The sequence below is a fragment of the Polypterus senegalus genome, chromosome 1 (genome assembly GCF_016835505.1).
Source record: "Polypterus senegalus isolate Bchr_013 chromosome 1, ASM1683550v1, whole genome shotgun sequence".
Lineage (NCBI taxonomy): Eukaryota > Metazoa > Chordata > Cladistia > Polypteriformes > Polypteridae > Polypterus > Polypterus senegalus.
In genome coordinates, this window is record NC_053154.1 from 2,410,178 (window position 1) to 2,422,299 (window position 12,122).

General features: G+C 41.5%; 1 protein-coding gene across 5 annotated transcripts in view; it reads right to left on the minus strand.

The window, feature by feature from the left end:
- Positions 1-408: 408 nt before the first annotated feature.
- Positions 409-12,122, minus strand: part of tial1 (TIA1 cytotoxic granule-associated RNA binding protein-like 1) — a 37,729-nt gene continuing 26,015 nt past the window's right edge. For 4 of the 5 annotated variants that reach the window (XM_039743209.1, XM_039743174.1, XM_039743272.1 and 1 more), the window contains 8 exons: positions 11,416-11,503; positions 9,625-9,700; positions 6,386-6,494; positions 6,201-6,296; positions 5,258-5,342; positions 4,804-4,927; positions 4,575-4,714; positions 409-1,851 (listed from right to left, as the gene is read on the minus strand). In XM_039743209.1, the coding sequence (XP_039599143.1) occupies positions 1,737-1,851; positions 4,575-4,714; positions 4,804-4,927; positions 5,258-5,342; positions 6,201-6,296; positions 6,386-6,494; positions 9,625-9,700; positions 11,416-11,503 (833 nt within the window). In that variant the 3' untranslated portion in view covers positions 409-1,736. Of the gene's footprint in view, positions 1,852-4,574; positions 4,715-4,803; positions 4,928-5,257; positions 5,343-6,200; positions 6,297-6,385; positions 6,495-9,624; positions 9,701-10,135; positions 10,353-11,415; positions 11,504-12,122 lie in introns of those variants that run through there. The other variant, XM_039743292.1, reaches the window with a different exon arrangement.

A 12,122-nucleotide genomic window follows, 5' to 3' on the forward strand; every position in this document is an offset into this window, starting at 1 on the left:
TGTTTTAAAACGGGCAACCGTGCCAGCTACCAGGCTTTAGGGCCTTCCAGCTTCAGGCCCATTCGCTCACGGGGGTCTCACTGCATCCACAGATGGCTTTGACTTTGAATCCAGAAGCTCCCCACAGGAGACACAAAAGTGGAGCGGCACTGCCAGAGTGAACAGACTGCGGGGATTTGCTCGACTTTCAGGGCTTATTATTAGCTACGGTAATTGCTCCGAGAATATCCAAATTAATTTCGTGGCCTCGCCGATTTCTGGGTCAGGAGGTCTGGGACCCCACAGCTGCCTTTGCCCTTCCCTTTTCTTTGACTCCGACATGCGGCACCCACCCTTCTCCCCCAACACGACATGGGGGTCTCGATTGAGCCCCTCAAATTGTGGTCTTTGTAACAAAACAAAAACGTCTTTGGCTCAAAGTATCATTTATTTAGATTTTAAACTGCAGTAACGAAAATTCAGACAGTAACTAAACGTAATCATTCAGACAACTGCTAGGTTTACTCAGACACTCCACTCTCAAACAGCCCTGCTTTTTGTACATTTGTGTGTCACCTTCCATCTTCACATGCAAATCACCCCCCCCACCCCTCACGCCCCCCCACCCATGCCAGTTTGCAGCTCATCCCAGCCCCATTAACAAAATGGCACAAAAGTTCAAATGAACAAGTTTTCTGGGTGGGAGGAAAAAAAAACCAAGCAAAATAAAACCAAAGCCAACCCGAGCACGTTGGACAAAGTCGACGACTGGAGGCCCAGACGCCCGTTTGCTTTTCATCCAGCAATGTGAACAAGGGGGGTGGGGGTTTGGAGTCAAGTTAAAGCTTCCTCTCGACTTCTTCACAAAGTCCATCACTCAGTCACGCGCTGCACATTCGGCATCGACTGCAATGAAAAAGCATGCTTTAAAACCGCTGCCCTACTAAATTATCAAAATGTATTTACACAAGGGCCTTCAAAGCCTCTCCAGTGCCACCCACAGTGACATGTATGTGCAAGGAGGACGCCAGAGCTTCATCAGGAGGATGACACCGGCAGAGACAAGTCAGTGGAGCGAGGGTAAGCGCCGCATTAAAAAGGTTCAGAATGGCTCAAGTGTACAACTTAATTCAATCCAAATTAGACAGGCTTGGAATTCAGGACAAGATTGCCAATTAAACTAAAAAAATGGAAAAAAAAAAAAAAAAAATTGTCAATAAATCCATAAACATCTGTAATTTTGAAGAAAAAAAAATCTTGAGAAGGGATGGAAAACAAGACCAAAAAAAAACACAACAAGGTCTGAACTCCACCTCCGCTGCAGTCACCGGTCCAAGGGTGTGACAAGTTCCTACCTTGAGTTTGCCATTCAGCCACCACAGAGAGGGGTCTTTCCATTGCCCTGCTGCCACGACTGCCCACTCGTTGATAATTGTGTCCAATTACTTTTGTTTTGTTTACTGCTTCGAAGTGTAGAAATTCAGAGACAGGAATTTCAAAAAAGTTCTGTCGATTTTATTTTCTCTCAGACATGAAAACAACCTTTAGAATAAACCCACCCACCCCAACCCAGGAGAACAAAAAAAAAAGGGGGGGAAAAATAAATTGTAGATCCTCCACCAAAAGCGAAGCTGTGCTACAGGTTCAAATCTTGTAAATAAATAATCAACTCCTTTCCAGGTGTAGACATGCCGGTCTCCTTCCTTGGCGGGAGCAGGTAAATTGCGAGTCCTCTTTCTTTTTCTCTTTCTTCTTTCTCACTGCGTTTGATAGCCAATCCCAAATCCAGCTTGGTTTGGTATCACTGGCGCCCCCTGTCCTTGTGGTGGCTGAGCTCCAAAGCCTCCCATCCAGGCAGGTGACTGAGACTGCCTGCAGAAAAGTCAAACACACACACACACACGGTCAGTCATGGAGGACGCTCTCGGCTCCTGCACATCAAGCCACCTCTTCGTTTTTTGGTAAAATGTACCCAAGTAGCTTAAACTACAAAATGTCAGTTTACTGCCCCACAGCCATCATCAGAAGGCCTTGATCTAATGTCACTGAAAGACACAAACTAGCATGGAACGTGACCAAGGGCAGGAGCTTCTGCTGTGCCATCGTCTATTAACTATGTGGGGTTACACATCAAATACAACCCTAAAGTGTGTGTGTGTGGGGGTGTCTCAAACTCATTCTGGGGACCCCTGTGGCTTTAGGTTTTTGCCCTCTTCAATGTGGCAACCAGTCCCTCCGATTGTTTTTCTTTTACAATTCCACATTCAGAACAGCACACAGCAGTGCGATCTGTATACTTAAGGCATTTAGACACACGTGTATTCGCTTTAAAATGCTTGACCTTCTCTTGTTGCTTTCTTAATTATTTGCTCCCTTAATAAGGTGATGTTTGGTATTTTTCAAGTCCAAGTTATTTCTTCATAACCACGGCATATTAACTGTTCTAAAGTGATGCACATTTTAGAAACTTAAACCGCCACATACTTATTGTACCCCTGGACACTGCCAAGGAACTGTAAAAAACTATTAAAAAAAAAAAACCACACACTACTGGAACAATAAGTACGAGGTGCAAGTGACACCATTGATGAAATTCAGTAAATCACCGAGCCAACTGCACTTGAACTGGCTGCACACAAACACAGAGGCCGACACTGGCAGGCTAGTCTAGTGCAGCGGCTCAACCCTATGGACAGTGAGGCTGCAGGGGGTGCCAGTGGTTGCAAGCTGGCTGCTCAATGAATGTGCGCCATGGACTGATCAGCTCCGGCGTGCTGGCAAATTGCACTGGGAACTGACTAGAGCCGGTTCTGGCGGTTCAAGTGTTAAGAAACAAGCAGCGCACTCTTGTGCTTTTTTGAGCCAATGGATGCCAGGGTCCCTTTGGAACAAAAAGCCTCAACACATCACACTCACACCTTTCATGTCTCGGATGCCTGCTTGTGACAACAAAAGTAAGCCAGAAACAACATTTTAATCCAAGATACTTGGCACTCGCTTTTCTGCTTCAGATATTTCTTCCTAGTTGTCTACAGAACAGAGAGCGATTCACATCTGGGCATCAACATTCAATACTGGTCAGCATAGACAGGAAAGCCACCCAGATGAAACATTGAAGACTAAAATAATGGATTAAATAACTAGAACACCTGCAAAAACAATTCTAAACCTTAAACCCCACACTAAACTATACCCACGGAGCATACATAAATGTCTGGTACGTGCCAATAAAGATGTAGCCATCTTAGCTTAATCATTTCTACATTGACCCCAAAACACAGAAACTGGGAAACAGCAGCTTGCTTAATTAGGCTAGGAGGCCAACTAAAAACAGAATTTCCCTGTAGGCACAGCAGTCATCAGGCCTGAGTTTGAGAGCCACTGTGCTAAATACACCACACATGACCCATCAACATACCCCTAGATCAGCATCTCTGCTGCACCACTTTGTCAGTTCCCCTTCTCTAAATGCTAGGACTCTGCCAGGGGTGTCCAACTCCGGTCCTGTGTGCCACAGTGGCTGCAGGTTTTCATTCTAACCATCTTCTTAGAGAGCCGTTTTTGCTGCTGATTAACTGGTTTTGCCTTCATTTTAAATTGACGTGACTCGCACGCCTCAGTTGTTTGGCTGCTCATTACGGAAAAAGAAAATGAGACACAAAACAAGCCACCACATGACCAGCTAACCTGAAAATAAACTGAAGGTTTCAGTCATGTTGGTCTGCTCAGGTCACCAAAACATCTTGACGGTGGGAGAAAAATCACTCTGTTGTGGCAGAATGAGAGCAGCAACAAGTCCTGCTATTCAATAACGGCTTTAATGTATAACAAGAATTGGTTTCTCATTAAGAAACTGGTTGGACTGAAATTGGCTGGAGATTGACGTTCCAGTTTAGCTGGTCATGTGGCGGCTCGTTTCACATCTCAAGTCTGTTTGGCTGCCATTTAATGAAGAAAAGAATCAATTCAGGGGACCGAATCCTTAAAAACAGGGCTATTAAAATGAAGGGAAAAAAAGGAGTTAGCAGTGAAAACTGATTAGGAAAAGGGTGAGAATAAAAACCTGCAGCCACTGCTGCCCACTAGGACCAGAGCTGGACACCCCTGATCTATGTCCTTCATGCACATCCCTTGAACTTCCCTACTTGTCCTCAGAATGTATGGAGCAGCCGCCAGGAAATCAATGTTTAATCCTTAGGCCCTGGGCTTGCAGGCTCTAGAGAAACGGCCAAGATACTGCATACATCAAACCAACCATGTGCTTTGCAGGGTATACTGGGCGAGTCAAGTGAATGTTCCACCAGAAACTTTCCAGCAGTATTTTACTTGGGATGTCGAGTAGTTACAACTTCTAAAACACCCAATTTCATCAGAATCTTTAAGACATACTTGTGTGGCTTTACTGGCAAGTTCTGGTCTAATCCTAACCACCTATATATGTGTGTGTGTGTATATAAGATACATGGTGTGTATATATCTTACAGCGTTTTACTTCAACGAACAACTGGTACATGAAAACCTACTTTGTCTGATGGACATAAACAGTAAGTATTGTTAACCACATAATTAAGCAAACTCACTGAAACATCACTTACTCGACTCCAAATCCTTGCTGATTCCATGCTTGCCCATACATTCCATAAGAAGGCACCTGCCAGCCATTGGCCATATACTGTCCATACTGCTGTGGGTTCCCATACATTTGATTCCATTGTCCCCACTGGCCATATTCCATCTGCAAAGAGAGCAGCATTTTCAGACACAGCATGTAAACCTCATACAAAACATGTAAACTGAAGAAGCTACACCAATGCAGTCACACACCTGCTGGAAATTTTTTGCCATGTCTGGAGACTCCTTTCCCCAGTAGCACTTCACCATATGGCCTTCGATGGTTGTTCCATTCACTGAAACGATAGCATGTGCTGCACTCTCATGAGAGGAAAACCTGCAAGGCGAAGAAAAAAAAAACGACTGAACACTGCGTTTTCCACTCAAAGTGCTCAGTCCTCTACACACAGGCAGAGCTGCCACAGCCTCTTTCAGTACAACTCATTAAAAGTAATCTCCATAAATGAAACAAATGAACTTGTTGTGCCACATATTTATTAGGCAGAGCTCTTTAAGATGGAATGACGAAAACTAGGAAGACACACCTGGGCTTTTTGAAGACCACTACACCAGGTGAACCCTGCACAAAGGGCCACATACACACACACTCAAGGGCCCACATATAAAGCACAGTCATCCACCTGTACGAGAAGCGCCCATAGCTCACCTGATAAACGAATAGCCTTTTTCAGGGAAAACTCTTATCTCCATGATTTGTCCAAAGGGCGAGAAAGTCTGTCTCATAAGCTGTTCTAAAGTTGTAGACAAAAGGAAAACCATCAACAACATGTGTACCAGATCATGCCAATTCTAAGAACTGAACACCACATAGGACAAAAGCACAGCACACAAAATACAGAAAGAGCAATAACCAAGAGTTCAGGAAAGTGCATGAACCTACCATTTCGAAAAAGCAGCCCATCTTAACAATTAATGCCATAGAGATGGAGGCCCAGTGCTCCCTCATTCATAACTGTTACATTTTCTAAATGTTTAAGGTCCTATCTAATGTGAACCATAAAGTGGGAGAGCTCTGGCTTCAAAAGGTGTCACTTATTTTTATTGTGCAGGTTTCCTTCTGACCGGGACGGAGCAAAAGAAAACTATGTATACTCTCACAAATATCTAGATAAGAACATCCCAGTCCCCCTGGCTTCAGTCCAATTTCATTTCAAAACATGTGCACTGACCAATGGTTTAGCTGTAGGATGGCTCAACATTAGTGAAAGTTGAAGCCTACGGGCAAAGCGAGTAGTGTGTGGGACTGTCAACATGTTTAAACACGATCACCCGAATAAGGACAGCTAGACCAAGTGCGCTGGCATCTGTTGCTGCTTTTTAAATCAAAACCAAATTATTCGGTTAATGAAAAGGGCAACCCAAGTTTACTAAAATACTCCGCTCACCTCCGATTATAAATGCGGTGAAGGATCAAAAGCACCAGAATAAAATCTACGCAGACAATAACACTATAACCAGTCTGACACCTTTGGTTAGGAGAATTTTTACTTGCAAAGGAACAACTGTAAGGTTACCAATTTGAATGGCACCTGTACAAACTTCTTTAAACTGATATACCAAGCAAAAAAAAAAAAAAAAGTTACACCTACCAGTTAGACCAGACTGGATACCACCACAGTAGACCGTGCAGTTTTGTGGACTTGACTGATTAACAACATCTTCAAACCTCAACTGCTTAGAATTATCTGTACAAAAAAAAAAAAAAAAAAAAAAGTCAAATTAGCTGCCATGATCAGTACAAGTAGTAAGAAGCAGGGTACTCGAGGACACTTACTTTCCTGTACACTCTTTGGTGCAGGAGGCTTGCGAGTTGCCCAATTTGTACGAATTTGCCGACCTCCTAACCACTGACCACCCATATGCACAATGGCATTTTCTGCATCCTGGAAAAAGACACAAAAAAGTGACAATTAAAAACTCGAAAGAGCACCTGACCAGCAACACTGACATTTCTGCCGAGATCCTCTTAAAAGTTTAGACACTGACGTCATCAATAAGTACACACACACACACGTTTTGCTAAAGGTGGCATGATGTCCCTAAGAGTTTAAGAAATGTTCCACTGGCTTTGGACGGAGGTGTCATGACTTTATAGTCTAGTGTAACTTTGCAAGAGCTGTCAATTTGGGTAAGAAAACTAACTAAAGCATGCCAGACCTGGGTTTAAATAAAACCATAAATAGCTGTTATTATAATAAAACGCAGTGCATCCAGTCCCTCCAAGTCATCTGAGCTTCCAGATAGCAGTTCCCAACCCATCAGCGCATCTTTTTACTCCACTTTGGACCGTACTGGATTCTATCACATGCTTTATGAAAATAGGAGTGATAATACTGGCCAAGTCCAAATTAATGTCTCTATCCAAACCAGGACTAGTTATTAAATTTCTAGTGTTCTGGTTTGATTCACACACAGCCTAAAAGACATGCAAGTTAGGTGGAATGGTGATGCTGAATTGGCTCCTGGGTGTGTGGGTCTGTGTTCACCCCATAATGGGCTGGCACCCTACCCAGGGATTCCTCCTCCTTTTTTTAGAGCCAAATGGTACACAAGATGAGCAGTCATGCAGACCTGTCCACTGTAGCATCGTTACTAATTCTCATGTACAAACTGACACACAAGAGAGCACAGAAACATGCTAAACCTCCCCCAACACCCTGGAGGTGTTTTACTAAGTAGTCATCAGTTCAATCCCCCCTTCACCTTGGGGTGGGTTCACCGATTAAATACTGGGGGTATTATCTTTTTGTCAGCTGTATAAAACCCTGCTAGCTCTCTGCAGTCAGGCTTTGTCATTAACACAACTCAGACACACCACACTAATGCTGGTGGCACCTGCAGAGGGCTCTCAGCACTCACACTGACATTGTAAGCTGCGCGTTATGGCTGCCCAACGTAAAACTGATGTTGCTGACAAAAATATGCTTGTAGTGGACCTGTGTGTCAGTTAAATGGGACCACCGAGGAGTGAAAAAATGGTAATTTTATGCAGACCATCTTTCTTCAAAATGCAGCAGTGCAGGCGGCACCAAAATGACCCAATTGATACAGACTGCATGCATTCACCACTGACCAATATCATGAGGAGTGTTTCTGTAATTACCTGATCACTACCAGGCAGGGGAGGTATTAAATATTGTACATGTATAGTGGTCTACCATTTTGGGCATGTTGCTTAGAATATGCCAGTCTATCAGCTTACCGCATTCAATAGTCATCATCATCTTCTTTCCACTTTTTATTGGGAGAGCTGTGGAAGTAACATGCCGAGCTTGGCAGACCAGGCCTTCCCTTTCCCCAGCAAATGTCCCTCTAGAAGTTCTGGATAAAATTCCTAAATTCTCCCAGGAAGACAATATAATTGCTCCAGTATGTTCGGGATCTTTCTTGGTCTTCACTTTTTGGGTTATGCCTTTTAAACCTACTGTGTGGAGAAGCCCTAGCATATCCGCGTTAAATGCCCATAATAAACAGGCTCCACATGATCCAGAGAAGCAGTGGTTTCACTGCTCAGTCTGCTGAAAACACGGCCTTTGCCATACACAAATTTGCACAGCTCAGAGAAAGTCAGTCATTGTCCTTTACAAGCATCCACAAAACTCGGTATTCTGACAATCTACACGTTTCCTCTTTCTGCTTCAGATGGACAAGATATGCAAATTCCGGTTTGAAACAATGGGGTGTTTAACTTGACTGCATATTGTTGATACTTGAATGTTTATCCAAAAAATTCACTGCAATTTTTAATAAAGATACAAAGCTACTTTCTGGCGTCTACCACCATGATAAGATGTCTCAGACTACACTTGAGGCACCTTGGGATGGCGCTTGCTAAGCCAACATGCAAGTCAGAGGGACTCCAAGTATTTCCTGCCTTGTGCCCATTTCATATAATAAATGGGATATTATCTTGCTCAATAAATGCTCACGGATTTACCTTAAGATACAACGCAACTTGCTTACCAAATTAAGGGGCCCACAACACTTGCTGCTGTGCAGAACTGACATATCACAGTTTAAGGAGCCCAAAAACGTGTCACCTTTAATACTCCAATTTAAAACTACCCAAAAAGTTTATTGAAGTCTTCAAAATTGAAATGTACCATTGAGAGTAAACACCTTTAAATAAATGTCTTTAAAATTTTAGGTTCACCAACTTTAACTGTAGTATCACTGTATTGAAACAAGGAACAGATGCAAAAGTAAAATTTATAAAAAAATAAAAAAATAAAAAAAGCATCGATATGGTCACCACAAAAATAATCCACCCTAGAGAGTGCTTTTAGATTTAAAACTTAACCATTCTTTGCATTTACAGTATACAGTGCTTTTCTAACTACTCAAAGCACTCAACAATTGCAGGTTAAAGGCCTTGCTCAAGAGCCCAACAGAGCAGAGTCCCTATTGGCACATTTACGGGATTCGAACTAGCAATCGTGCAAATCTCTAGCCTCAGAGCCACCACTCTGCAAGTAAGAAAGCAAACACAAGTTTAAGGCAAAGTCAGGCTTTATTACTGAGGCCTAACGTTTTTGGGTGCAACAAGCTGAATTATTCAGATTTAACTCAAGTTGCTTACGTCTTTCTATTAAAATGTTTTGGACAAAAGCATTAGCTACATTAAAAATACATGAGCTGCAACGTAATGCTTTTTAGGAGTAATTCCTCCGAGTTAGAATCAATGAACCACCCAGATAAATCCACATTACATTAAGAATGTGCTACTAGCAAACTCTGGGAAAGATTTCTGCATGGCAAGCTTGGTGAACGAACACCCTCCCACACAAACAAATGGAGCTAAAACTCATTCACAAACGCTAGTCAAGTGACTGCATTGGCACATCTAGCTATTCAGTATGCAAACACACACAGCTCATCACACTCCACTTGAACACATCTCTTAGAGGCTGACGCTGTTTACTCGTTTCTTTCACGCCAACAACTTCTGAGCTCAGGAAATTACAACTCTGCTCTTGGCCACCAGTCCTAAACAGGAGGGAATGGGCAACTTACCAGTTTGTTGTAGAAGGACACAAACCCATAGCCCTTAGATTTCCCTGTTGTCATATCCTTCACTACACGTGCATCTCTGAAAACACAGAAAAGATATTACAGATTTATCAGGCAGGATGTCAATAACCAGCAGAAGAAATATAAAAAAAGGAACCACACACACTGTATTGAAACAACTCTGGTCTTAAAAAATTAGCCCTAAAGACTAGATGAATATTTGCCTACTTCTTGGTCAAATGGTTTAGCAAAATGAAGTTGAATATAAACATGCAACCTACACTTAAAGCTTCCATGTCATATTACAGTTATTGGTAATGTTTAACAAAAGGAATGGTTTAATATTCTACCGTCTAATGACCTACAGACTATTATTGTCAAGGCTTTCAATTCTTACTTTCCTACACCATGCATTCATTTAATTCATTTAGTGGTGTTCTGTCTACCGATACAAATATGAAATACATTAAAAATTGAGAAAAAGAGAAAAAAATATAGGAATTAAAAGGCATACATCGCCTGTTAACAGATTTCTTTATTTTTCCTGGTCAATTCTTTACCATCAATATGGAGTTTGGGCAGCTGTAAATTTCGAAAAATTGACATTTTCAGAAATTTAGGAAAGGAGAATAAAACTAACAACAATACTAAGCACACCAGTACGAAACAACAAATTTACACAAATATTTTAGTAAGTTATAAAAAAAAAAAGGAAAAAATTGAATACTATGAGAAACTGCACTGAATATAAAAAATGTTAAGATATAAAAACACTAAGAGATAAATATAAATAAGAAAATAGAAATGAGAAAAAAAATCTACAACTGAGTTTCCAGTGTGCACAGTTCCTTGCAGTTAGCCTTCAAGATCCTGTCCATTCTTATGAGCAATTCTGTAAAATAACCAGAATGCTATTACTTTTTTAATTGTGACTCAAATCTATGAAAATCTGAAGGTTTTATGTTGAAAGCAGCAAATTCAAAACTAAGAATCTTAGAATATTTCCTTTAACATTTCCACATTTAAAGCTACTTACCATAATTTACAAAAAAAAAAAAAAAAACAAAAATCACACAAAAAGTAACAAAGTAAGGAATAGGAGAGAGAAAAGAGGAAGGCAAAGGACTAAGAATGGAGACATGGGATGTAACAACAGAACAGAGAGGGCTCGTCTTTCACACCATTTGACGGACACACAAACCCTCGTGACTTGCCATGATTGCCAGGGAGTCCCATCCACTGCCACAAAGTCACTCACTCACTCACAACATGGACATTTTCAGAGGTTTACATTTCACTAACAACAACCCTCCCAATGAATGGCATGAGGGTGCATGGGTATGTCCTCCCAAGAGCAGACCAGGTCCTTTTATTCAGTGCATACATAGACATGTGAACTTCTGAGGACCTAATGACACAGTACATTGATGGAAATTGAAATGGTTCTATTTGCTTTATCAGCATTCCTGATTTGAACCCATGAAACTTAATATACCCCTAGAGTTAAATAAGAAAAGCCAATCTAAACCATTGGTAGTGCATGCTGACAAAATGGAGTGGCACATTGAGTTAATGCTTTAATAAATGAATACATCATGAATACTGGAAAAAAAAAAAACCCTCATGGTATCAAATGTTTGGTGAAGGTATGGGATGCAGTGAACAAACAGGTCAAACTGCTACTTTCTTCAAGTTGGTACAAAAACAGTATTGCACAGAATCATTAAAAAAACTTAGCATTCAGTATTACAGCATTCAGACATTCAAAACTTGCATTTTAAAGCTTACACTTACGAGATTTTACCAAATGGAGCAAAAGCAGCTTTGATATCTTCTGTGGTGATTTCGGGACTCAAATCTCCAACAAAGACATGAAAGTGATCTGAAAAAAGGAAAGCAGACAAGCAACTTGTGAATAAAAATAGATAGATAAATAAAAATAATCAATAAAAATAAAAAAGGAACAGGAACACTCTGAATAGCCACTGAAAGCAGGAAAATGAAAGTCCCACACTTAGAGAACCTTAAGATAATTCTGTTATAAAATGTAAACAAACTACTACTGGTTAGTGGTTTCAGCCCACCCTCTAACAGAGCAGAGGGGCAATGGATGCAGCAGCAGCAGTTTTAAAAGTGCCACTCTGGGAACTCCTCAGTTTTATGCTTGTGTCTTGCAGAGAACGACATTATAAACCCCACCCATAAGTACTAAAACACCCCCATTGTGTCTTTTAATAGGACAAAGGGCTTAGGCTGTCATGAAGTGGCACAGATACCGCCAAAGCCAGATGGGCTACATTGGAGGACACCTATTGAAATGTCCCCTCAATGTACTCAGCCAGCCATCAACACTGGCTTTTGGTACAATACAATTTATGAAGCCAATAACCAACAAGAGCAGTGCGCTACTTGAATCAAAGTGGTCTGTCTATCTAAAGAAATCACACCATAGTGGATTCACAAAACACCATACAGATGCTGCCAAGCCTTATCAATACCAA